Source organism: Lolium perenne, chromosome 2 (genome assembly GCF_019359855.2).
Source record: "Lolium perenne isolate Kyuss_39 chromosome 2, Kyuss_2.0, whole genome shotgun sequence".
Lineage (NCBI taxonomy): Eukaryota > Viridiplantae > Streptophyta > Magnoliopsida > Poales > Poaceae > Lolium > Lolium perenne.
In genome coordinates, this window is record NC_067245.2 from 199,289,074 (window position 1) to 199,314,919 (window position 25,846).

General features: G+C 45.4%; 1 protein-coding gene across 1 annotated transcript; it reads left to right on the plus strand.

Moving 5' to 3' along the window:
- Window positions 1-19,594: 19,594 nt before the first annotated feature.
- Window positions 19,595-22,950, plus strand: LOC127334357 (splicing factor-like protein 1). The gene is made up of 2 exons (XM_051360802.2): window positions 19,595-21,995; window positions 22,658-22,950. Exon 1 carries the CDS (start codon window positions 19,686-19,688, stop codon window positions 21,954-21,956), a length of 2,271 nt encoding a protein of 756 aa, XP_051216762.1. The 5' UTR covers window positions 19,595-19,685; the 3' UTR covers window positions 21,957-21,995; window positions 22,658-22,950.
- Window positions 22,951-25,846: the final 2,896 nt, after the last annotated feature.

The window sequence follows — 25,846 nt, forward strand, 5'->3', positions numbered from 1 at the left end:
AGTTACTGAATAGTTAAAATTTAATTTTGGGAACTTAATTATTTATTGAATTCACTTTGCATTTTAAATAAATGAAAAGGCATAATTAAAGAAGTTAAAAATAAGTGAATTTTTATTTTGACACACATTTTTGTTTTATATTTTATTTGAATAGAGTTTATTTTTGTGAGCATTTTGATATATTATTCATATTTTTCTGAGTTGAAATTATTTTTCTATGATTTTGCAAAGTTTCTGCAATTTTCTGGAATTTGAAATAAATAAAAAATACTACAGATACCGGTTCGGACTCTAGCCACACACACTGACGAGTGGGACCAGGTCAAAATCGAAAAATGGCGCGGGAGCTCACTCCGGCGAGGCAGTCGACCATGGTGGCGACGCTCCCGGGCTCGAGAAGATGGGCGAGTTGTTTCATTCAAACCAGCATGCGAAGGTAAAGCAGATAGTGGCGGCGCCGCTAGCTATTGGTCATCGGAGCTAGGCCGGCGACGAGATGATGTGGCGGTGCTCACGGGCTCATGGTGCGGAGGAGCTATGATGCGTAATTGAGCGGGCCAAGAGGACCAGTAGAACGAGTAGCTCACCAGGAGCACCGAGGGCTTGACGGCGTGGCCTGAGGTGGTCGCAATCGCCGGCGACGACGGTGACCGGCGTTGGAGAAGATGGCTCTGTGAAGATGCTCCAGGGCTCTGCGGCTCGATTCCTTGCGTAGGATGAACAAGTCGAGGTCGGGGAAGACGATGGTGACCACGGCATGGCTCGGGAGTGCTCCAATCACCGGCGAGAAGAGATGGCCGGCGAGCTAGGGTTTCGGCCTGAGAAGAAATTGGAGGGGAAAAGAAGAAATTGAGAGCTAGGGTTCGTCTCGGGGTATTTATAGGCTTCAAGAACGAGCCTCGTCACGCGGCCGCTTAAGGAGAGATCGACAGCAGCGAGGATGGCGTCGTGCTGTCGAGCGCCTGAGAGGAAGAGGATGAGGATGAACTCCCTCCTCTCGCTGATATTTTTTTGGAACGAAGGGGTACGGTGTCTTGGGTTGGGCTGATGCTGGGCTGAAGAGGTGGTGGCGATGATGGGCTGGTCCTGGGCTGCTCTGGTGCGGCTTGGCCTGGCAAGGTAAGTTTCCCTCCATTTTCTTTTTCAAATTTCTGTTTTCTTTTTCTGTTTTTATTTACTGGTTTTAACTTGATTTGAATTATGTGTTGTTTTGCAGATTCTAAAATATTTTAATATCAGAACAATTGGATAATGCTACCTGTTGTATTGTTTTGTTTATAAACAACCATTTCATAATTGAGTAATTTGGTGTTCTTGTGAAATGCATTTTAAATTGAAAATGAACATGGTTTTAAATGTTTATCTCTATTCCTTTTATTTAGGAACCACTCTGTTTGAATGGTTGAAAATTATAACATGTACTTGGTGAACACTTTGTTAAGTTTGACTTGTACATCATAATATGGATTGTGCACATATTATAATTATAGCTGGAGTTTAAAATAAATGGCAATGGGAATAGATTGGTTCATGATTTTATGTGAAGAATTGCTTCCAAAGGTTTAAGAATATGGTTGACTTCATGCTGTCCACAACTGGCGCGTGGTTGACGAGGGAGGAAATCCCCGTATTGTAGCTTTTTGTTCCCCGGCAACGGCGCCAGAAAATAGCTTGATGTCTACTTCCCCCTCCTTTTCCTGTAGACAGTGTTGGGCCTCCAAGAGCAGAGGTTTGTAGAACAGCAGCAAGTTTTCCCTTAAGTGGATCACCCAAGGTTTATCGAACTCAGGGAGGAAGAGGTCAAAGATATCCCTCTCATGCAACCCTGCGACCACAAAGCAAGAAGTCTCTTGTGTCCCCAACACACCTAATAGGTGCACTAGTTCGGCGAAGAGATAGTGAAATACAGGTGGTATGAATATATATGAGCAGTAGCAACGGTGCCGTAAAATAGCTTGTGGCGTGTAGTTGATGGTGGTAGTATTGCAGCAGAGGTAACACGGTGAAACAAGAAACAAGCGAGTAACGCAGCAGTATTTAGGAACAAGGCCTAGGGATTAGACTTTCACTAGTGGACACTCTCAACATTGATCACATAACAGAATAGATAAATGCATACTCTACACTTTTGTTGGATGATGAACACATTGCGTAGGATTACACGAACCCTCAATGCCGGAGTTAACAAGCTCCACAATTAATGTTCATATTTAAGTAACCTTATAGTGCAAGATAGATCAAAAGATTAAACCAAGTACTAACATAGCATGCACACTGTCACCTTCATGCATATGTAGGAGGCATAGATCACATCAATACTATCATAGCAATAGTTAACTTCGCAATCTACAAGAGATCATGATCATAGCATAAACCAAGTACTAACACGGATGCACACACTGTCACCATTACATCGTGCAGGAGGAATAGAACTACTTTAATAACTTTGCTAGAGTAGCACATAGATAAATTGTGATACAAATACATTGCAATCATAAAGAGATATAAATAAGCACCTCACTATGCCATTCAACAGTGAATAAGTATTCTGTGAAATATAGCCTAAGAGACCCACACGGTGCACACACTGTCACCTTTACACACGTGAGACAAGGAGTCTCCGGAGATCACATAAGTAAAACTCACTTGACTAGCATAATGACATCTAGATTACAAGCATCATCATATGAATCTCAATCATGTAAGGCAGCTCATGAGATTATTGTATTGAAGTACATAGGAGAGAGATGAACCACATAGCTACCGGTACAGCCCCGAGCCTCGATGGAGAACTACTCCCTCCTCATGGGAGCAGCAGCGGTGATGAAGATGGCGGTGGAGATGGCAGCGGTGTCGATGGAGGAGCCTTCCTGGGGCACTTCCCCGTTCCGGCGGCGTGCCGGAACAGAGACTCCTGTCCCCCAGATCTTGGCGTCGCGATGGCGGCGGCTCTGGAAGGTTTCTGTGGGTTTCGTCCGATTCCGAGAATATTTCGTTACTAGGATTTCTGAAACCAAAAACAGCAGAAAACAGGAACTGGCACTTCGGCATCTTGTTAATAGGTTAGTTCCAGAAAATGCACGAATGTGACATAAAGTGTGCATAAAACATGTAGATATCATCAATAATGTGGCATGGAACATAAGAAATTATCGATACGTCGGAGACGTATCAGCATCCCCAAGCTTAGTTCTGCTCGTCCCGAGCAGGTAAAACGATAACACAGATAATTTCTGGAGTGACATGCCATCATAACCTTGATCATACTATTTGTAAAGCATATGTAGTGAATGCAGCGATCAAAACAATGTATATGACATGAATAAACAAGTGAACCATAAAGCAAAGACTTTTCATGAATAGCACTTCAAGACAAGCATCAATAAGTCTTGCATAAGAGTTAACTCATAAAGCAATAATTCAAAGTAAAGGCATTGAAGCAACACAAAGGAAGATTAAGTTTCAGCGGTTGCTTTCAACTCATAACATGTATATCTCATGGATATTGTCAACATAGAGTAATATAATAAGTGCAATAAGCAAGTATGTAGGAATCAATGCACAGTTCACACAAGTGTTTGCTTCTTGAGGTGGAGAGAAATAGGTGAACTGACTCAACATTGAAAGTAAAAGAATGGTCCTCCATAGAGGAAAAGCATCGATTGCTATATTTGTGCTAGAGCTTTGATTTTGAAAACATGAAACAATTTTGTCAACGGTAGTAATAAAGCATATGTATCATGTAGATTATATCTTACAAGTTGCAAGCCTCATGCATAGTATACTAATAGTGCCCGCACCTTGTCCTAATTAGCTTGGACTACCGGATCATCACAATGCACATGTTTTAACCAAGTGTCACAAAGGGGTACCTCTATGCCGCCTGTACAAAGGTCTAAGGAGAAAGCTCGCATTGGATTTCTCGCTATTGATTATTCTTCAACTTAGACATCCATACCGGGACAACATAGACAACAGATAATGGACTCCTCTTTTATGCATAAGCATGTAACAACAATTAATAATTTTCTCATTTGAGATTGAGGATATTTGTCCAAAACTGAAACTTCCACCATGGATCATGGCTTTAGTTAGCGGCCCAATGTTCTTCTCTAACAATATGCATGCTTAACCATAAGGTGGTAGATCGCTCTTACTTCAGACAAGACGGACATGCATAGCAACTCACATGAAATTCAACAAAGAGTAGTTGATGGCGTCCCCAGTGAACATGGTTATCGCACAACAAGCAACTTAATAAGAGATAAAGTGCATAATTACATATTCAATACCACAATAGTTTTTAAGCTATTTGTCCCATGAGCTATATATTGCAAAGGTGAATGATGGAATTTTAAAGGTAGCACTCAAGCAATTTACTTTGGAATGGCGGAAAATACCATGTAGTAGGTAGGTATGGTGGACACAAATGGCATAGTGGTTGGCTCAAGTATTTTGGATGCATGAGAAGTATTCCCTCTCGATATAAGGTTTAGGCTAGCAAGGCTTATTTGAAACAAACACAAGGATGAACCGGTGCAGCAAAACTCACATAAAAGACATATTGAAAACATTATAAGATTCTACACCATCTTCCTTGTTGTTCCAACTCAATACTAGAAATTATCTAGACCTTAGAGAAACCAAATATGCAAACCAAATTTTAGCATGCTCTATGTATTTCTTCATTAATGGGTGCAAAGCATATGATGCAAGAGCTTAAACATGAGCACAACAATTGCCAAGTATCACATTACCCAAGACATTATAGCAATTTACTACATGTATCATTTTCCAATTCCAACCATATAACAATTTAACGAAGAAGAAACTTCGTCATGAAAATTAAAAGCTAAGAACACATGTGTTCATATGAACCAGCGGAGCGTGTCTCTCTCCCACAAAAGAATTTATTCAAACAAAAACAAAAACAAAAGCACACAGACGCTCCAAGTAAAGCACATAAGATGTGACCGAATAAAAATATAGTTTCAAGAGAAGGAACCTGATAATTTGTCGATGAAGAAGGGGATGCCTTGGGCATCCCCAAGCTTAGACGCTTGAGTCTTCTTAGAATATGCAGGGGTGAACCACCGGGGCATCCCCAAGCTTAGAGCTTTCACTCTTCTTGATCATAGTATATCATCCTCCTCTCTTGACCCTTGAAAACTTCCTTCACACCAAACTTCTCATAAACTTCATTAGAGGGGTTAGTACATAATCAAAAACTCACATGTTCAGAGGTGACACAATCATTTTTAACACTTCTGGACATTGCTCAAAGCTACTGGAAGGTAATGGAACAAAGAAATCCACCCAACACAGCGAAAGAAGCAATGCGAAATAAAAGGCAGAATCTGTCAAAACAGAACAGTCCGTAAAGACGAATTTTTAATAAATACTTCCGTTGCTCAGATCAGAAAACTCAAAACTAATGAAAGTTGCATACATATCTGAGGAACACGCACGTAAATTTGCATATTTTTATGATTTTTATACAGAGAAAACAGCCCAGATTCGTGACAGATAGAAATCTGTTTCTGCGCAGAAATCCAAATCTAGTATCAACCTTCGATTAGAGGCTTCACTTGGCACAACAAAACACTAAACTAAGATAAGGAGAGGTTGCTACAGTAGTAAACAACTTCCAAGACACAAATATAAAACAAGGTACTGTAGCAAAATAACACATGGGTTATCTCCCAAGAAGTTCTTTCTTTATAGCCATTAAGATGGGCTCAGCAGTTTTAATGATGCACTCGCAAGAAATAGTATTTGAAGCAAAAGAGAGCATCAAGAGGCAAATTGAAAACACATTTAAGCCTAACATGCTTCCTATGCATGGGAATCTTGTAAATAAACAAGTTCATGAGGAGCAAAGTAACAAGCATAGGAAGATAAAACAAGTGTAGTTTCAAAAATTTCAGCACATAGAGAGGCATTTTAGTAACATGAAAATTTCTACAACCATATTTTCCTCTCTCATAATAACTTTCAGTAGCAACATGAGCAAACTCAACAATATAACTATCACATAAAGCATTCTTATCATGAGTCTCATGCATAAAATTATTACTCTCCACATAAGCATAATCAATTTTATTAGTAGTTGTAGTGGGAGCAAATTCAACAAAGTAGCTATCATCAAATATAGGAGGCATATTGTAATCATAATCAAATTCACTCTCCATAGTAGGTGGAACCAAAAGACCACTATCATTATAATCATCATAAATAGGAGGTAAAGTATCATCAAAGAAAATTTTCTCCTCAATGCTTGGGGGACTAAAAAGATCATGAAAACCAGCTTCCCCAAGCTTAGAACTTTCTATATCATTATCAACAATGGTGTTCAAAGCGTTCATACTAATATTACTACCAGCATGCAAATAAGATTCCATAGGTTTTTTAATTTTCGCATCAAACAATCCATGTTTTAAATCAGGGAATAGCATAAGAAGCTCATTTTTGTCCATTATGCCAAACTAGTGTAAACAAGAAACAAAAAGATGCAATTGCAGGATCTAAAGGAAATAGCTTTGAGTACTTACAATGCGCCGGAAAATAGCTTAGTAGCCGAGATTCGGAGTGTGAGTACCTTTTACCTTTCCTCCCCGGCAACGGCGCCAGAAAATAGCTTGTTGTCCACAACTGGCGCGTGGTTGACGAGGGAGGAAATCCCCGTATTGTAGCTTTTTGTTCCCCGGCAACGGCGCCAGAAAATAGCTTGATGTCTACTTCCCCCTCCTTTTCCTGTAGACAGTGTTGGGCCTCCAAGAGCAGAGGTTTGTAGAACAGCAGCAAGTTTTCCCTTAAGTGGATCACCCAAGGTTTATCGAACTCAGGGAGGAAGAGGTCAAAGATATCCCTCTCATGCAACCCTGCGACCACAAAGCAAGAAGTCTCTTGTGTCCCCAACACACCTAATAGGTGCACTAGTTCGGCGAAGAGATAGTGAAATACAGGTGGTATGAATATATATGAGCAGTAGCAACGGTGCCAGAAAATAGCTTGCTGGCGTGTAGTTGATGGTGGTAGTATTGCAGCAAAGTAGTAACACGTTGAAACAAGAAACAAGCAAAGAGTAACGCAGCAGTATTTAGGAACAAGGCCTAGGGATTAGACTTTCACTAGTGGACACTCTCAACATTGATCACATAACAGAATAGATAAATGCATACTCTACACTTTTGTTGGATGATGAACACATTGCGTAGGATTACACGAACCCTCAATGCCGGAGTTAACAAGCTCCACAATTAATGTTCATATTTAAGTAACCTTATAGTGCAAGATAGATCAAAAGACTAAACCAAGTACTAACATAGCATGCACACTGTCACCTTCATGCATATGTAGGAGGCATAGATCACATCAATACTATCATAGCAATAGTTAACTTCGCAATCTACAAGAGATCATGATCATAGCATAAACCAAGTACTAACACGGATGCACACACTGTCACCATTACATCGTGCAGGAGGAATAGAACTACTTTAATAACTTTGCTAGAGTAGCACATAGATAAATTGTGATACAAATACATTGCAATCATAAAGAGATATAAATAAGCACCTCACTATGCCATTCAACAGTGAATAAGTATTCTGTGAAATATAGCCTAAGAGACCCACACGGTGCACACACTGTCACCTTTACACACGTGGGACAAGGAGTCTCCGGAGATCACATAAGTAAAACTCACTTGACTAGCATAATGACATCTAGATTACAAGCATCATCATATGAATCTCAATCATGTAAGGCAGCTCATGAGATTATTGTATTGAAGTACATAGGAGAGAGATGAACCACATAGCTACCGGTACAGCCCCGAGCCTCGATGGAGAACTACTCCCTCCTCATGGGAGCAGCAGCGGTGATGAAGATGGCGGTGGAGATGGCAGCGGTGTCGATGGAGGAGCCTTCCGGGGGCACTTCCCCGTTCCGGCGGCGTGCCGGAACAGAGACTCCTGTCCCCCAAATCTTGGCGTCGCGATGGCGGCGGCTCTGGAAGGTTTCTGTGGGTTTCGTCCGATTCCGAGAATATTTCGTTACTAGGATTTCTGAAACCAAAAACAGCAGAAAACAGGAACTGGCACTTCGGCATCTTGTTAATAGGTTAGTTCCAGAAAATGCACGAATGTGACATAAAGTGTGCATAAAACATGTAGATATCATCAATAATGTGGCATGGAACATAAGAAATTATCGATACGTCGGAGACGTATCACTTCACTCTGTGTTAAATAATCTTGCTTAGCAAACTACTGACTTGAATTATTTAAGATAGATCCTAAGCTAATTATGGTTGACTTACTTGTTAAAGTGTTGGTTTAATTATGACACAATATTCCATTTGGGCAACTAAACAAGTGATTGGAAATCAAAGTGGAATTGGTTATTGGTTTCACTCTACTCACCAAATGGAATCTAGTCTAAAGGTATATATAGCTTGTGTTATTATTTGTGATACATGATACACAAGTTAGGAAACAATATTTTATGTAGAGCTAATCCTATGTGAAAGGACTAGGGTTTTGGTAATGCTTCACTAATTGAAGTAGTGAATAGGCATGAGGTATGGCAGGGTTCTAATTATAATCCAAAGTGATATTTGGATTGGCAAGGTTTAAACACAACATCATTACTACCCTATACAAGGCATGAGTATTGGTCTGGATTAACTACTATTTATATATTTATCATTTCATGTGATAGATGAGATTTATGGATCACATATAGGTTTAACTTATCATCTCAATTTATAAGATAAGATCATGCAGTAGACATGATCCACTTAATTCTCACTACTCTCTCTTCTTTAATCCTTCTCTCTTCACACTCACTTGGATTCTTAGGTTTTATGATCATTACCCAATTTGTAATAATCAAGGTATGGCTTTCTAATAATTCATTAGTGAATCATGGTTCTCTCTCCAAGATCAAGTATTAGTCCATATACTTGAGTATACCTCTTTAGGTTGAGCTCTTATGAATAAGTAGGGTTCTCTAGGGTTTATGATCATTAACAAGTTGTAATGATCACAACACTTGCCTCTCTATAATTACTAGAAGAATAGGTTCATACTTACCATCAAGTATGAGCTAGGTTAAGTAGGGTTTAATACTTGACTTAAATTTATTATAATATTGGTTAGTATCAACAATCACCTCCCTTGGACAAGGTTTAAATAGTAATCTAGGTTCTATTCAATGGATAGAATAAGCATATGAATGATTCTCTCCTTTCTCTGGGTTTAATGGTATGAGTTGGGAAACAAGGTTGGAATGATCCAAAGTTAATGATGAATGAATATGAATGTCCTTGACATGGATTCAATTATTGTAGTTGAAAAGATATACCATGTGACTCATGGTAGGAACATTTATTTAGTAGAAAACATGGATAAGATAAGTATAGAATAGTTTCTTAGTTAATTGTGTTCTTTGATTTATAGTTGAATAATTATTCATGTGTTGTTGTAAGGAATGGCATGTTGATATCCTTTATAAGATCTTGTAGTTGATCCTTACTTAAGGTGTTGTTTGTTGTAAAACTAATTCTATTTGATCTAGCCCATAGATCAAATCATCTCTACCCAAAACAAGATTTTAGCAAAGATCACAGTGAAGTTTATAGCGCTTGACTTGATGATCTACTTCAATTCCAGCAAGTCAGGTGAAACTTCAGTTACTGTGTAAGTTTTATTTGAAGCGCGAAAATTCCCCGGATTTTCTATGCATGAATGCAATGCACACTTTGGTGTTCTCTCATTTTATTGCCTCTAAACCTGGGATATTACAGCCTTCCAAAAGAGGAAGTTCTCCCTAGTGAGCTTTGTGGCCGGCGGTGCCCCAAGGGTGCCCGACGCAGATGTCGTCGAGGAGGACACCATCGATCGTAGGGAGGGAAGGGTAGGGTTTCCTGAGTGTGATTGTTGTATCGTGATCCCGATAAGGGATACATAATGGTCCTGATGTAGATTGTGAGCGCCGGTAGGCAGCAGGTGGAAGAAGCTGCGACGGTGGGAGAGATCCTAGAGCGGCGGCGACTAGATGGGAAGAGGGATCGCTCTTGATACCATGTTGGTGTTGAGGGAAACGATACCCTCGTTAGAGGACCGGGTACATGTTGATATTAGCCTGGAAGAGCCCCAGGCGTAGCATTACAAAGGGAATACCGTATAGGGTAAAGTACTACTCTATACCTATACGGTAACATATACGTACACTAACATGTCCATCTCGTTCTTCCTTTGTTGCATTTTCCATACATATTTAGTGTTTGCCTGTCAGCACAATAACTAGAACACAATGATTACTTACTTTTCTTGTACCATTGCATCTATATAATTGATCTTGTATATTTTAGATTGGCATGCCAATATGTTTAGTGCTTTATGCAATTCGGGAGCTGCATTTTGTGACAACTGCAACACGATAATGTATTGGTATGCAACTCCTTGAGAAATATTCTTTGAAAGGGTATATGTTCTCTTTTTTATTTTACATATCTATTTAGCTATTTTTTTTGATTGATGGTATACTTGGTTTTTAGTGCCATATATTAATCTAGAATTACATTTGTGGTTGCCTCCTCTTTTGGCCCTTCACGTGAAATATGTATGAATATACATAAATATACGTGTTATGATAGATGTACGTACAATGTACCAAAGGTCACTGATTGTTGACGTTGCCACATGGAAGGGAAGATATATTAATACAACGGTCATTGTAGAATGACTATTTACGGAAAAAAAACATCTTAGGAAATATTCTTACTGGTTTTCAACTTTCAACATTGAACATATGATGTAGCCCCGCTCACCGACGATGCTACACCAAGATCAACAAGTCCCCCAAGTGGACCAATGACGCAGGCTCGAGTTAAAGCTCTACATGATGAGGTGAACTCGCTCCTCACCACCCTTGATCTTAGCACCCCTTTGGATGGAATACTACCTCATGCCGATGTGCTATGTGTCATTAGGTACAAGGCGCATCAAGACCCCGGAGAGGAGGACACGCCAAGGTCAAGGGAAGGAGAGGAGCAGCGGGACATGGAGATGATCACGAAGCTGGACTCGACGTCGCTCGAAGCGCTCAAAGAAAGAGAAGGGAGCTGGCCGGCCCAGGACCCGGTCAGACCGGCCCCACAACCGGGCCATCCGGTCCCAGGCCCGGTCAACCGGGCGCCCAACCGGATTCCCTGCATCGTACCGGAAGGAAACCGGAAAACCTCGCAAGTTCCCGGTTGGCGCCCGGTCGACCGGACCCAGGACCGGACCACCCGGTCATAGGCCCGGTCTGACCGGATCCAAACCGGATTTGACGGGAATGCTCCACCAAACTGCCTAAGTTATCCATTCGCGTACCTTTTCGCCTTGCTGGCCATGTATGCCTATATAAGTAGCCTGGACCCCTCCTTTACCCCTCAGACTTGCATTAGGCTTAAACACAACTTTGAGGTTAGTCTCCCTAGGGTTATCACCCCCCTGTAATCAAGGCATCCTGGTTGTTGATTTGGATATTGTTGAGTGAGATTCTAGTACAAGTTACTCTCTCTCCCTCATCAATCTCTTCTTCTCCAACCCCAATCTCTCTCCGGGAATTCTGCCGCGTGCCTCTTCCAGGAGATTCTATTAGCGTGGTCCATCGAGCCACGGGGGTAAGCATCGGGTGTATCGGGTTGGTGTGCGTGCGTGAGTACCGGCGTTCTTCGTGTTCTTCGTGTTCCTCGCGTTCTCCCACCTCTTCCCTTGGTCTTCGGGTTCAAATCGCGAGATCGGGCCACTCACGGGATCTTAGATCTCATCATATAGTATCAGCAGCTCTTGGTTACCGCGATTTTGACCCTCCACCCACCCGATTTCGTTTCTAGAAAATTTTCCACAAAATCCCCAAAAATAGCCCCAAAGTGCCTCTTGACCAATCTGTGATTTGGTTGCGTTTTGAGTGGTTTTGGTCCATGGATTCGGTATTTTTGTGCTTGATCTACTATTTCCCCAACTTTGAGCCTCCAATTCCATCGTTTCCCGTCGATTTGCTCTTTTGGTTTTGGTTTGGGGAAGAACAGGAGAGAGAATCGTGAAACCCGATTGAGAAACCCGGTCAACCGGACCCCAGACCGGACCAGCCGGCCCAGCACCCGGTCAACCGGGCGCCAACCGGATCAGCCGGTGCAAAATCCGGTCCAACCGGATCCAGACCGGGCGCATCTTCGCGCCCTCCTCCGAGCTCGATTTCGGCTACCACCACCACCACCACCACCATTGTCGCAGGTATAACTTGCAATTTTCCCTTGTAACCCTCTTCCTTTTGCGATCTATCCTATCGAGCATTGCTTGTTTAGTGTTGCGAGACATTGCACGTGGCCCCGCATTGTGAGGTGTGTGTGTCGTGTTGAGTAAAGCATCCAAGCAAACACTCGTGTGGCAAGATAGCAAAAGCGAGGCTAACGCTAACATAGTGCGTGGAAAAAGCCCCAAAAACACAAAAAGAGTGCAAGTAGCACCATACATCCATACATCCATACATCCATACATCCATATATCCATACATACAAAAGTGTGCAAGTGCCACCAAGGATACAAAAGAGTGTGAGTGCCACCGTGTACAAAAGAGTCATAAGCTTTTAAGCAAACGAGAGAAGAGAAGAGAGGCCGCGTGTGAATCTTGTTGTCTCTTCCTTTGCAACCAAAGCTTTGGCTCTCCTTGTGTTAGTGTGACACCGAGCACCTTTACATACACTTTTCCGCTCACTTTTGGTTGCACTAACCTCGCTTATCCCGTGTGTGTGTTCCACAACGTTTCCGTGTTTATAGTGATCTTCACATTGACATTTGGATTTTTGGACCTCACCCACTTTTAACAACATACTCGATCTTGGATTTGTCTTTTGGCTTTCCACAACACTCGCCTAACACCATATTTGCTAGCTTTTGCGTGTGGTTTTGCGTGTGTTTCCGATACACTTGATCTTGCTTTTGGCTTGGTTGATTGCCTCAATACTATCTTACCTTGGTAAGAGTGCGAGGTAGTCTCCTTCCACTAACATACAAAACATAGTTCTTGTCTTGCCATCATGGATAGGAACGGAGATGACTCAAGGGATGGAGAAGTCCTCCGCAACACCGAGAGGTTGGCTACTCAACACAACCTATGGACACAACGCCAAGAGTTCAAGGAGCAACTCGCCCTCTTCGAGACACGCATCGATGAGCAATATGATGAAGTGGCTCACAACTTCTCCGCCGTGAACCAAGACTTGGCTCTCCTTCGTGAAGCTACGGACAACTTGAATGGCCAAATGGCGGCTAATGATGCAAACATGGAGCGGCGCATGGATAGCCTCGAGCGCGCCATCACCAACTTGGGTCGCCATCGCCGACACCGCTCTACTTCCTCTTCATCAAGCTCGCCACAAGATTACTACTCTCATGGTGGCCTTTCGTCCTCAAGCTCTTCCTCAAGGCATGAAGACCATCCTCGACCTCACCGCCCACATGCTCGTCATGAAGACTCTCGCTCCAACTCTAGGCGCGGAGAAATCCATCGCCATGCTCGTCCACATGAGCGTCCTCCACAAGACCAAGTCCTACACCAAGATCGTTACCAAGCGGATCGCCATGCCCACCATGGGCGTGACGACCAACCCCAAGACCAAGGTCCTCAAGATCAACCTCGACGAGATCTCCGCCGCCACCCTCGCCATGACCAACGTGGAAGAGGAGAACTACACCATGATCAAGATGAGAGGGCCAACAATGAGCATCGTCAACAACCTCGACAAGATCTTCAACAACATCATCACCATGAACCAAGTGAAGCTAGTGTCCACCCTCAACGTCAACCCAATGCTATGGTTGGCCGTAGAAGACTTCCTATTCCTCCTCAAGCCGCAAGAGATGAAGGCGCCCCTCCTCGTCGAAGAAACTTGGAGGATGAAGAGAACATGTTTGGAAGGCTCAAGTTCACCATGCCAAAGTTCAAGGGTGAAGAAGATGCCGAGGCCTACCTCTCATGGGCACTCAAGGTTGACAAGATATTCCGCATCCACAACTACTCCGGTGCCAAGAAAGTGGCTATGGCATCGCTTGAGTTTGAGGATTACGCCAACACTTGGTGGGAGCAAGTCCTCACTCTTAGGGAAGAAAAGGGTGAACCTCCAATTGACACTTGGGAAGAGATGAAGAAAGAGATGCATGCTCGCTTTGTCCCAACGCACTACATGACCGACCTCTTCAACAAGCTCCAAAAGTTGAAGCAAGGCACCAAGACCGTTGAGGATTTCTTCAAGGAGATGGAGCTCACTATGATGCGAGCCAACATCCAAGAGTCCGATGACCAAACCATTGCTCGTTTCTTCAATGGCCTCAATTACCCATCAAGAGGATTGTGGAGTTCCAACCATACTCCAACATGGTTGAGTTGGTCCACCAAGCATCGAAGGCCGAGCGCCAAGTGATTGAGGACATCAAGTACTCCAAGGCCAAGACATACTTCTCCTCCAAGCTCGCTACATCAACTCCTCCTACTACAAGTGTCAAGCCCGACGTGTCCTCTACACCATCCAAGAAACCGACTATCCAAAGTCGCATGAAGCAAACGGTGTCCTCCACCGCCTCCTCTAAGGCATCTACGGGACCCTCTAATGTCACTTGTTTCAAGTGTGGCACCCAAGGCCACAAATCGTTTGAGTGCAAGAACACCAAAGTTATGATCACTATAGAGAATGGTGACATCGAGACGCTTGATGAGGATGAATATGAAGCCCTTGTGCAAGCCGCCGTTGCAAATGAAGAAGCTTATGAGGAAGATAGTGGAGAAGACCCTCTCTTATGCGAGCATGACCCAAGTCCCTCACTTGTGGTCACAAGGGTGCTAACAACACAACCTCAAGCTATGGAAGACCAACGGTGCAACATCTTCAAACCCGTGCCGGAATTGGTGGCAAATCGATCAAGGTCATCATCGATGGTGGAAGTTGCCATAACCTTGCAAGCACCGAGTTGTGTGAGAAGCTCAACCTCACCCTCCGCAAGCATCCTCACCCTTACCATATCCAATGGTTGAGTGACAAGGGCAACGTCAAGATACAACATACCGTCACCGTCACCTTCAAGATTGGACCTTATGAGGATACTATTGAGTGTGACGTGGTACCCATGACGGTGTGCCACATGTTGCTTGGCCGCCCTTGGCAATTTGACAAGAAGGCTATACATGATGGACTCTCCAACACATACACCTTCAAGGTCAACGACAAGAAGTTCGAGTTGCGCCCGATGACTCCTAGCCAAATCATCGCGGATAATGCGAAGGCTTTAGCGAGGGCACAACTCCGCACCCACCATAGTGAGATGAGAGGAGAGGGAGCGACCCACCACAAAGATAGTGAGCGCCGCAAGCCATATATGAGTGAGATCAAGAGTGTTCTCCTAGCCACCAAGAGTGAGTGGAGAGAGGTCCAAGAGAATCCATCCACCATATTGCACTACGTGCTCATATGCAAGGGGCCATCGTCGGCGACTAACGACTTAACCAACATTCCTCCGTCTTTGTTGTCTCTTTTGCAGGTGTTTCAAGACGTCTTCCCCGATGAGCTCCCTCATGGACTACCACCACTTCGAGGCATAGAACACCGCATCGACCTCATACCCGGCGCTCCGCTTCCAAACCGTGCCGCCTACCGCACCAACCCCGAAGATACAAAGGAGATCCAATGCCAAATTCAAGATCTCCTTGCCAAAGGGTACGTTCGCGAAAGCCTTAGCCCTTGTGCGGTTCCCGTGATTCTTGTGCCTAAACTGGATGAGACGCAACGGATGTGTATGGATTGTCGCCCCATCAATGCCATTACCGTCCGTTACCGCCATCCCATTCCGCGTTTAGATGACATGCTTGATGAATTGAGTGGTGCCACGATTTTCTCTAAAGTCGATTTCCGTAGTGGCTACCACCAAATTCGCATGGCCATTGGTGATGAATGGAAAACGACCTTCAAGACCAAGCTTGGTCTCTATGAATGGCTCGTTATGCCTTTTGGTCTTTCCAATGCTCCATCCACTTTCATGCGTCTTATGAATCACATCTTGCGTCCTCTCATTGGCAAGAGTGTGGTTGTCTATTTCGATGATATTCTCATTTATAGCAAAAATCTCGAGGACCATGTGCAACATGTGAGAGAGGTCTTATGCATCTTGCGCCATGAAAAGCTTTATGCTAACCTCCCCAAATGCTCCTTTGCTCAAAACAAGTTGGTTTTCCTTGGCTTTGTGGTTTCCGCTAATGGGATTGAAGTTGATTCTTCCAAGGTGGAGGCCATCCACAATTGGCCTACTCCTATAAATGTTGGCCAAGTCCGAAGTTTTCATGGACTTGCCGGGTTTTACCGCCGCTTTGTGAAAGATTTTAGCACCATTGCTTGCCCTTTGAATGAACTTACCAAGAAGAATGTTCCGTTTGTTTGGGGCAATGCCCAACAAAATGCTTTTGATGAGTTGAAGAAACGCCTTACCGAAGCTCCCCTTCTTGTCCTTCCAAATTTTGCAAAAACTTTTGAGATTGAGTGTGATGCAAGTGGACTCGGTATTGGTGGCGTTCTTATGCAAGAGGGCAAACCCATGGCATATTATAGTGAGAAGTTGGATGGCGCATGCCTCAACTATCCTATATATGACAAGGAGCTCTACGCTTTGGTTCGTGTTCTTGAAGTTTGGCAACACTATCTTTGGCCAAAAGAGTTTATCATTCATTCCGACCATGAGTCCTTGAAATATTTGAAAAGCCAACACAACTTGAACAAACGACATGCAAAATGGGTCGAGTTCATTGAGTCCTTCCCATATGTAATCAAATACAAGAAGGGCAAGGACAATGTTGTGGCGGATGCTCTTTCCCGCAAAAATACCCTTTTGCTTACTCGTTTGGATTTTCATGTTTTGGGACATGAAGAGATCAAAGAACTCTATCCTTCCGATTCTTTCTTTGCTCCGATTTTTGAGAAGTGTTCCGTTGAACGAGGAGTGGATGATTTCTATTTGCATGATGGCTACTTGTTTAAAGCTAACAAGATTTGCATTCCCGAGTCTTCCCTTCGAAAATTGCTTTTGCAAGAGTCACATGGAGGTGGTCTTATGGGACACTTTGGTCGAGAGAAGACATATGCCATGCTCTCAACCCACTACTATTGGCCAAGAATGTACCGCGACATGGAACGCCTTTGCCGCCGGTGCACAACTTGCTTACAAGCTAAGTCTACCTCAAACCCTTATGGTCTTTACACACCATTGCCTATTCCATATGCACCATGGACCGATATTAGCATGGATTTCGTTCTAGGATTGCCTCGCACTAAGGATGGTCATGATTCCATATTTGTGGTAGTGGATAGATTCTCTAAGATGGCTCATTTCATACCTTTCCATAAGAGCGACGATGCTTCACACATTGCTTCATTGTTTTTCAGGGAAATTGTTCGCCTACACGAAATACCGGCAAGCATTGTGTCGGATCGAGACGTCAAGTTCATGAGCTATCTATGGAAGTCGCTCATGGCAAAGTTTGGAGTGAAGCTCTTATTCTCATCATCCCCGCACCCGCAAACGGACGGCCAAACGGAAGTGGTCAATCGAAGCCTCTCCACTCTCCTACGCATCCTAGTGAAGAAGAACTTGAAGTCATGGGAGGAGTGCCTTCCTCACGCGGAGTTCGCCTACAACCGCGCCAAGCACAAGACAACATCAAGGAGCCCCTTCATGGTCGTCTACGGTTTCGAACCTTACATGGCACTCGACATACTTCCGCTTCCCCTTCATGAGCGGACCAACATGGACTTCGACAAGCGCACCGCCGCCATGAAGAAGCTACATGAAGAAACAAGAGCGACCATACAAGAACATGTGCTTCGTCAAGCAAACCGCATCAACGCCAAGAAGAAGGAAAGAATATTTCAAGAAGGAGACCTCGTGTGGATCCACCTACGGAAGGAAAGGTTCCCTCATGAGCGCAACTCCAAGCTCAAACCAAGAGGAGATGGCCCCTTCAAGGTCCTCAAACGCATCAACAACAACGCTTACGTCATCGACATCCCGACATCCAAGTACTTGGTGAGCAACACGTTCAACGTCTCGGACTTGTCACCCTATCATGGAGATGAGGAGGTGCAAGAGTCGAGGTCGACTCTTTTCCAAGGGGGGGAGATGATGTAGCCCCGCTCACCGACGACGCTACACCAAGACCAACAAGTCCCCCAAGTGGACCAATGACGCGGGCTCGAGTTAAAGCTCTACATGATGAGGTGAACTCGCTCCTCCCCACCCTTGATCTTAGCACCCCTTTGGATGGAATACTACCTCATGCCGATGTGCTATGTGTCATTAGGTACAAGGCACATCAAGACCCCGGAGAGGAGGACACGCCAAGGTCAAGGGAAGGAGAGGAGCATCGGGACATGGAGATGATCACGAAGCTGGACTCGACGTCGCTCGAAGCGCTCAAAGGAAGAGAAGGGAGCTGGCCGGCCCAGGACCCGGTCAGACCGGCCCCACAACCGGGCCATCCGGTCCCAGGCCCGGTCAACCGGGCGCCCAACCGGATTCCCTGCATCGTACCGGAAGGAAACCGGAAAATCTCGCAAGTTCCCGGTTGGCGCCGGCCGATCGGACCAGATCGACCACCACCCGGTCATAGGCCCGGTCTGACCGGATCCAAACCGGATTTGACGGGAATGCTCCACCAAACTGCCTAAGTTATCCATTCGCGTACCTTTTCGCCTTGCTGGCCATGTATGCCTATATAAGTAGCCTGGACCCCTCCTTTACCCCTCAGACTTGCATTAGGCTTAAACACAACTTTGAGCTTAGTCTCCCTAGGGTTATCATCCCTCTGTAATCAAGGCATCCTGGTTGTTGATTTGGATATTGTTGAGTGAGATTCTAGTACAAGTTACTCTCTCTCCCTCATCAATCTCTTCTTCTCCAACCCCAATCTCTCTCCGGGAATTCTGCCGCGTGCCTCTTCCAGGAGATTCGATTGGCGTGGTCCATCGAGCCACGGGGGTAAGCATCGGGTGTATCGGGTTGGTGTGCGTGCGTGAGTACCGGCGTTCTTCGTGTTCCTCGCGTTCTCCCACCTCTTCCCTTGGTCTTCGGGTTCAAATCGCGAGATCGGGCCACTCACGGGATCTTAGATCTCATCAACATAGGGATCAATTGCCACTCTGTTACTTCCTTTTGTGTATATAAGTTTGTTCTTACCATGCATGGAAGGCCTAAAAAATGAGAGAGGAAAGGAGAAATGGGTAGGTGAACTTCCCTTCTCAATAATGGTGCAAGATCCATCACACACTTTTGAGATCAGTAATTAAGATAAAATGAATGAATTTGGGTTGGGAATGCCATTAGATGAGTATTGCTTGGATTTCTTTTCTTCCCAACTTCCGAGAAAAGAAATCCAAGCAATAGTGGGCCAAGATACATCTGGTCCAACAGAGAGCCCGACTCATTTTGATAGTTTAGGCCCAGCAGGTACTCGAGGGTGGATCCGATCCGAACACAACCGCCTTTCCCCAACCGAACTCGTATCTATTCTCCGCAGATAAAATTCCCACGAGTCCTGACCTAGACTATACTAGATCGCCAGAAGCAAATTCCCCACCACCAGACGCCGCAGCCATGGATTCCGCCGAAACCCTAGCCCGCTCCCCATCCCGGGAGCCCTCCTCCGACCCGCCCCGCGACGCCTCCTCCGAGCCCCACCACAACGGCTCTGCCGCCGGCGCCCCCGAGGCCGACTCGTCCTCGCGCCGCCGCCGCCGCAGCCGATGGGAGCAGTCCAACGACGACTCGGGCGCCAACTCCGGCGGCGAGGGCGGCGCGGGCCGCAAGCGCAAGTCGCGGTGGGCCGAGGAGGAGCCCCGCCCGGCCATCGCGCTCCCGGATTTCATGAAGGACTTCGCCGCCGAGATGGATCCCGAGGTGCACAACCTCAACTCGCGCCTCCTCGAGATCTCGCGCCTGCTGCAGTCGGGCCTGCCCCTCGACGACCGCCCCGAGGGCGCGCGCTCGCCCTCCCCCGAGCCCATCTACGACAACCTCGGCATCCGCATCAACACCCGCGAGTACCGCGCCAGGGAGCGCCTCAACCGCGAGCGCCAGGAGATCATCTCCCAGCTCATCCGCCGCAACCCCGCCTTCAAGCCCCCCGCCGATTACCGCCCGCCCAAGCTCCACAAGAAGCTCTACATCCCCATGAAGGAGTACCCGGGCTACAACTTCATTGGCCTCATCATCGGCCCCCGCGGCAACACGCAGAAGCGGATGGAGAAGGAGACGGGGGCCAAGATTGTAATCCGAGGGAAGGGCAGCGTCAAGGAGGGTAAGCTGCTGCAGAAGAGGGACCTCAAGCCAGATCCCAGTGAGAACGAGGACCTTCATGTGCTCGTTGAGGCCGACACCGCCGAGGCGTTGGAGGCAGCTGCGGGCATGGTGGAGAAGCTGCTTACCCCCGTGGATGAAGTGCTCAATGAGCACAAGCGGCAGCAGCTGCGGGAGCTTGCAGCGCTCAACGGGACGATTAGGGATGATGAGTTCTGCAGGACTTGCGGCGAGCCGGGTCACCGCCAGTATGCCTGCCCTAATAGGTCATCAACTTTTAAGAGCGAGGTGCAGTGTAAGATCTGCGGTGATGGTGGACACCCGACGATTGATTGTCCAGTCAAGGGTACATCCGGGAAAAAGATGGACGATGAGTACCAGAACTTCCTTGCTGAGCTTGGAGGGAGTGCACCTGAGTCGATGAATAAGTCTGGTGGTCCGATGCTGGCTATAACAGGTGGTGGTGGTGGCGGCGGCGGCAGTGGCAGTACCTCGCCGTGGACTCCAGGTGGTGGTGCAGCAACACCAGGAGCAAATGGGATCAAGAAGGATTATGACGAGACCAATCTTTATATCGGCTACTTGCCGCCTATGTTTGATGATTCAGGGCTTATCAGTCTGTTCTCTCAGTTTGGGGAGATTGTCATGGCAAAGGTTATCAAGGATCGTAACACGGGGCAGAGCAAAGGATATGGATTTGTGAAATATGCAGATGTCTCCCAGGCTAATGCTGCAATTGCTGCGATGAGTGGTTACCATCTTGAGGGGAGAACTATCGCGGTTAGAGTTGCAGGCAAGCCACCACAGCCGGCTGCTCCCCCTGGCCCACCAATGTACCACTCTGCAGATCCTTCTGCTGGTGGTTACAACTCGCAGCCCTACATGGGAGGACATCCACCACCACCACCTCCTCAAGGTAACTATGCTCCAGCACCTTGGGGGCAACCACCACCTTATGCTTCATACCCTCCACCGCCACCGCCAGGCATGTACAATCCTGCACCAGGCCAGACTGCTCCACCTCCATATGGTATGCAGTACCCACCACCACCAGCTCCGGTACCTCCACCAGGCACTACTGCATCAGCTGATGGAGCGCAGAACTACCCTCCGGGTGTGACGCCACCAAGTTCTGGTGCACCTACTCAGCCTGTACCAGCTCCAGGATATGGAACCTCTGGTGCACAAAACATGCCTCATATGTACCCTCCACCACCTTATAGTTACGCCCCATATTATCAATCTGTGCCCCCGCCTCCGCCACCACCAGCTAGTGTTGATCCGTCGCAAAGCATTGCAACAGCACCTTGGGCCACCCACAATGCACCGCCTCCGCCACCACCAGCTAGTGTCGATCCGTCACAAAGCATTGCAACAGCACCTTGGGCCACCCACAATGCACCGCCTCCACCACCACCGGTTGATTCCTCGCAGAGCAATTCAAGTGCACCTTGGGCCAATCACAATGCACCGCCGCCACCACCTCCTCTGTCATCTTCCATTGAACAACCCCCTGCTCCCTATGGTGCTGATGCAGAGTATGAAAAATTTATGTCAGAAATGAAATGATATGAGTCAAGCTGGTGCATTCTTTCAACACTGGGAAAGGTAAATTGTCATTTTTCTTGTCATTGTTACCATTAATCACAAACAGTCGCAATTAGGGTCTAAGGAAGATAATACCATGGAATAAATCAAGTATATTTAATGATGAAACTCATGTGTTGATTATTTCTCCTCAAGTTACTATACTATTCTGAACTTGACAGCAGATGCTCTCAATCAAGGAGTGCTTGCCTTTGAAAAGCACGTACTGCTTGTATATCTGTTGTTTATTGTTAGTGCTACTGCCTTGGTTGTAGCCAATTCTTCAGTAAGCTGTTAAACTCTAAGACCACTTAACTGTGATTGTCATCAAAATTCCCATGTGATTTAACATGGATTTCTTATACACTGACAAAAAAAGTTTAGTCTACTAACCAGTTGCATGCAGTTTTTGGGTTAGGTAGTTTTTGCATATCAAAATATTTCATACCAAGTGCCAGTTTCTTAATTTCCCAGTTCTTTACGACAGAAAATGCTGTTTTCATGTATTTGTTAGGTCTTCATGCAAAACAGGCTTTGCTTAGATTACTTTTACCTGTGATGTATACTTGTGACTTGTCCAGGCTATACATTTTATTCATAACTTGTTTCTAGAGATCATTTGTGTATATTTTTTCATAATAGATTGACTAATATGTTTGATTTTGTTTCAACTCTTTTGGCAGGCTTAAGGTTTCTTGGAGCTAATGCGAACATGATTTATTTGTTGTTGGAAGTTTGGGACTCATATCTTTAACCTTGCTGTGCTGTTATGACCATTGCAGAGGAGGATGATGAGGACGTTTAGCATTACCGGCTTATTGGGCAGCATAATATCTACTTTATCACCATTTCTCAGAACTATTTGAAGGAATCCTTTACTAATACTTTTGTTTCGATGTTATTCTTGTCATTACTTGAGATTTGCTATTTGATGTCACTTTAATGCCCTGTTGGTTGTGATATTATTTTTATTATTCTCACATGTATCATTGATGTTTTTTTGTTGTTGTCTCGCCTCAATTTGGTAAGCGCTGGTGGTCTCTTCGTTTGGATACTGCTGCCCCCTCTTGGTGGTTGGTAATAGTAATGTGTGAAATGAATGTTTGGCTCCTGTTGAATCTGTCAAGCTCAACTTACGTCTTTGCCTAAGTTGTTTGGCAGTTTGTTCGTGACAGCTTGGCACAGGCAGCTAGAGTTATAACCTGATTAACAGGTATCGTTGGGCAGGCAGGTAGAGTGAGTACTTGATTAACAGGTATTGTTGGGCTGCCGTGAATTTTTCCACCGGGTGTCCGGGTGATGTTACTAATTTTCGATATGGTTTCCTCTTCCGATTTTCTTCTACTAACAAACAGTAACAACTTCCTCCCTTTTCGTAGTCGATGTATACTGTGATTGAAGCATACCTCCCATGCTGGAAGCTACTTGGTGCAGAACTTCTGATGCACTATCTCATTTTGCTAATGTTCATCCTAACATGTTAATGAATATTTCTTTGCCACTGAACTAGGACATGCTGGCTGCAGATCAAGTCACTAATGGAGGATATGCTCAAGATGCATACTGACACTTTTATGTTATGAGCTCGTTTGGATGTTTGGAATCCAACTAAGCTGAGATCGCTAATAGGTTTAGCGGCACAGAGGTAGGAGTAGCTTGCGGAAGAACTTCATATAGTTGATCTGTCATTACCTTAGGAATCCTTGGCAAAAAATACACCTGTCTTGCTTTGCAGCCATAGATTTTAGGTTCCGTCTCCCTTTCCTTTACTTTTCTGTTTTTAAAAAAGATTTCGTTTTGAATATGAGATACATATATGTTTGAAGAATCTCGATGAAACATTTATTTTCCTAACTTTACCTTCCTATTTTTTTATTATTGTAAAAGGGTTTACATTCATCAAACTACTTTTTGGATGGTTTAACATTGCATATTATTACTTCCACACATTAAAATGCAATAACAGATGCAACTTATTTGTATTTACATGAACAATATATTCTGGAATTTGATTGTTGGCTATATTGCTACAATTTACCACCTCCATTGTGTGTTTGTTTATGTTTATTATTGCATATGTCTGCTTCAGTCTAATGATAAGAACGTAACCTAATTGGCGCTAGATACCAGGTGTTCGGTATCTGCATTTGGAAGTTCGTTATGCAGACTTATGGGACTACATATTTGGGTGTATTGGAATTCACTTATTGCTGATCTTTGATCTTGGACACATTTTGCTTAAAAGATCAACACTAAAAACTATTTGAGTGTGGTTTTACCATCTATAATTTGCACATAATGTTTTGGAAGTTTGGAATTGGAAGGTGCTTTCAATGTTCAATAATAGGAAAATGCTTTTAAATGCCCGGGGGATCGTATTGCCTCATCGCCTCGCTGGCAGGCACCACGGTAATTGGGGCCACCAACATCCTTATCTTCTCGTCGTATGGTTTCTCCTCCATTATTTTCCCCCTCTTTGTTCTATGATCTATCTCCCATGTCCCAACAAATTCACGTGATTCGTCGCCCATGGTGCTCGCCCTACTCCGACAAGTGCCCTGAGATAGAGGAGTAGCTCGCCGCATCTCGTTCTCTGCCGCGCGCTACAACTCGAGCCCTAGCCCGCTGCCTTGCAAACTCGATGATGAGGAGGGAGACGACTCGTGTGTCGTCCCGACCCGCTCCTCAACCTGTTCGTCATCCCCGTTGGGCCTCCGACGTGGACCACTTCGAAGGGAGAGGTGTGTACGGATGCGGCCGATTGGGGGGGGGGGGGGGGGGGGGGCAGGGACCACTTCGAAGGGAGAGGTGTGTACGGATTGCTGCAAGCTATGCGCCACCCATTGAGGTTTTATAAACAATGGCGTCACATGCTTCCAACAGCAGGTAGAGGTGCTGCTGGCGGCGGTCGTTGTTGTTGATGGCAGCGGGCCAATTTGCTACCATCGACGGTAGGAATTGTTGTTGGCTACCATCGGCGGTCGGAGTTGCTGCTGACGGCGGACGGTGTTGCTATCATCGTCGATCGAAGTTGCTGCTGGTGGCGGGCCGTCGATGACCAGAGTTGCTGCAATCATACTTCGTTAATGCTACCATAGGTGGGAAGATGTGCTATTGATGAAAGACACGGGTGTTATCATTGAAGTCGACGGTGCTACCATAGAAGATGGGAGATGCTACAAAAGGAGAACAGAGGTGCTCCCATAAGCGAGCGGAGATGCTACAAAAGGAGGGTGTCGATGCTACCATTGGTGCCGGCGTTTGGTGTTTGCCGGAGTTGGGATGCTGCAAGGAGGAGGTCTTGCCGGAGTTAGGGGTGGACGTGCTACCAACGGTCGACGGGTTTGCTACCAGGGAGTCGACATCGTCGACGAGGTTGTCACCGCGAACGTGTGCTACCGGCGAAACTGTCGACGTGGGCGTCGCTGCTATACGGTCGTAGTGCTGCCGCGGGAGTTCCTGGAAGTGTTACAATGGTGAAGTGTTTTCTCCTTTTTTTTCTCTACCACACGCGTGGAAGCGTTGACTTAGATGTACGGTTTTGATTAATGTCATCGGATGGCTGGCGACCTTGGGGATCGGGAGATTTGATCCCGGGATGCTTAGCACGCCCGGAATTGGAAGGTGCTTTCAATTTTTTATAATAATATATGTAATACACCAAGTCTGAAAAGGGCATTCCCCGACCTCCGCATCCCATCTTGCGACAGCACGATGCTTGCTTGTCCTTCTGTGGCTGACTGGTTCTTCTCTGTTTCCGGTGAGCTGAGAGTAGTCGGCTAGGGTTTTTAGCTGGCATTGATGAGTTCGTTTGTGCTGGCTTGCCTTTTGGTGTTCCTGTCTTCAACGATGGTGACTTCGGCGGCGATGGG

Coding starts and splice junctions, on each gene's coding strand:
- LOC127334357 (XM_051360802.2), top strand. CDS start 19,686: ATGGATTCCGCCGAAACCCTAGCCCGCTCCCCATCCCGGGAGCCCTCC.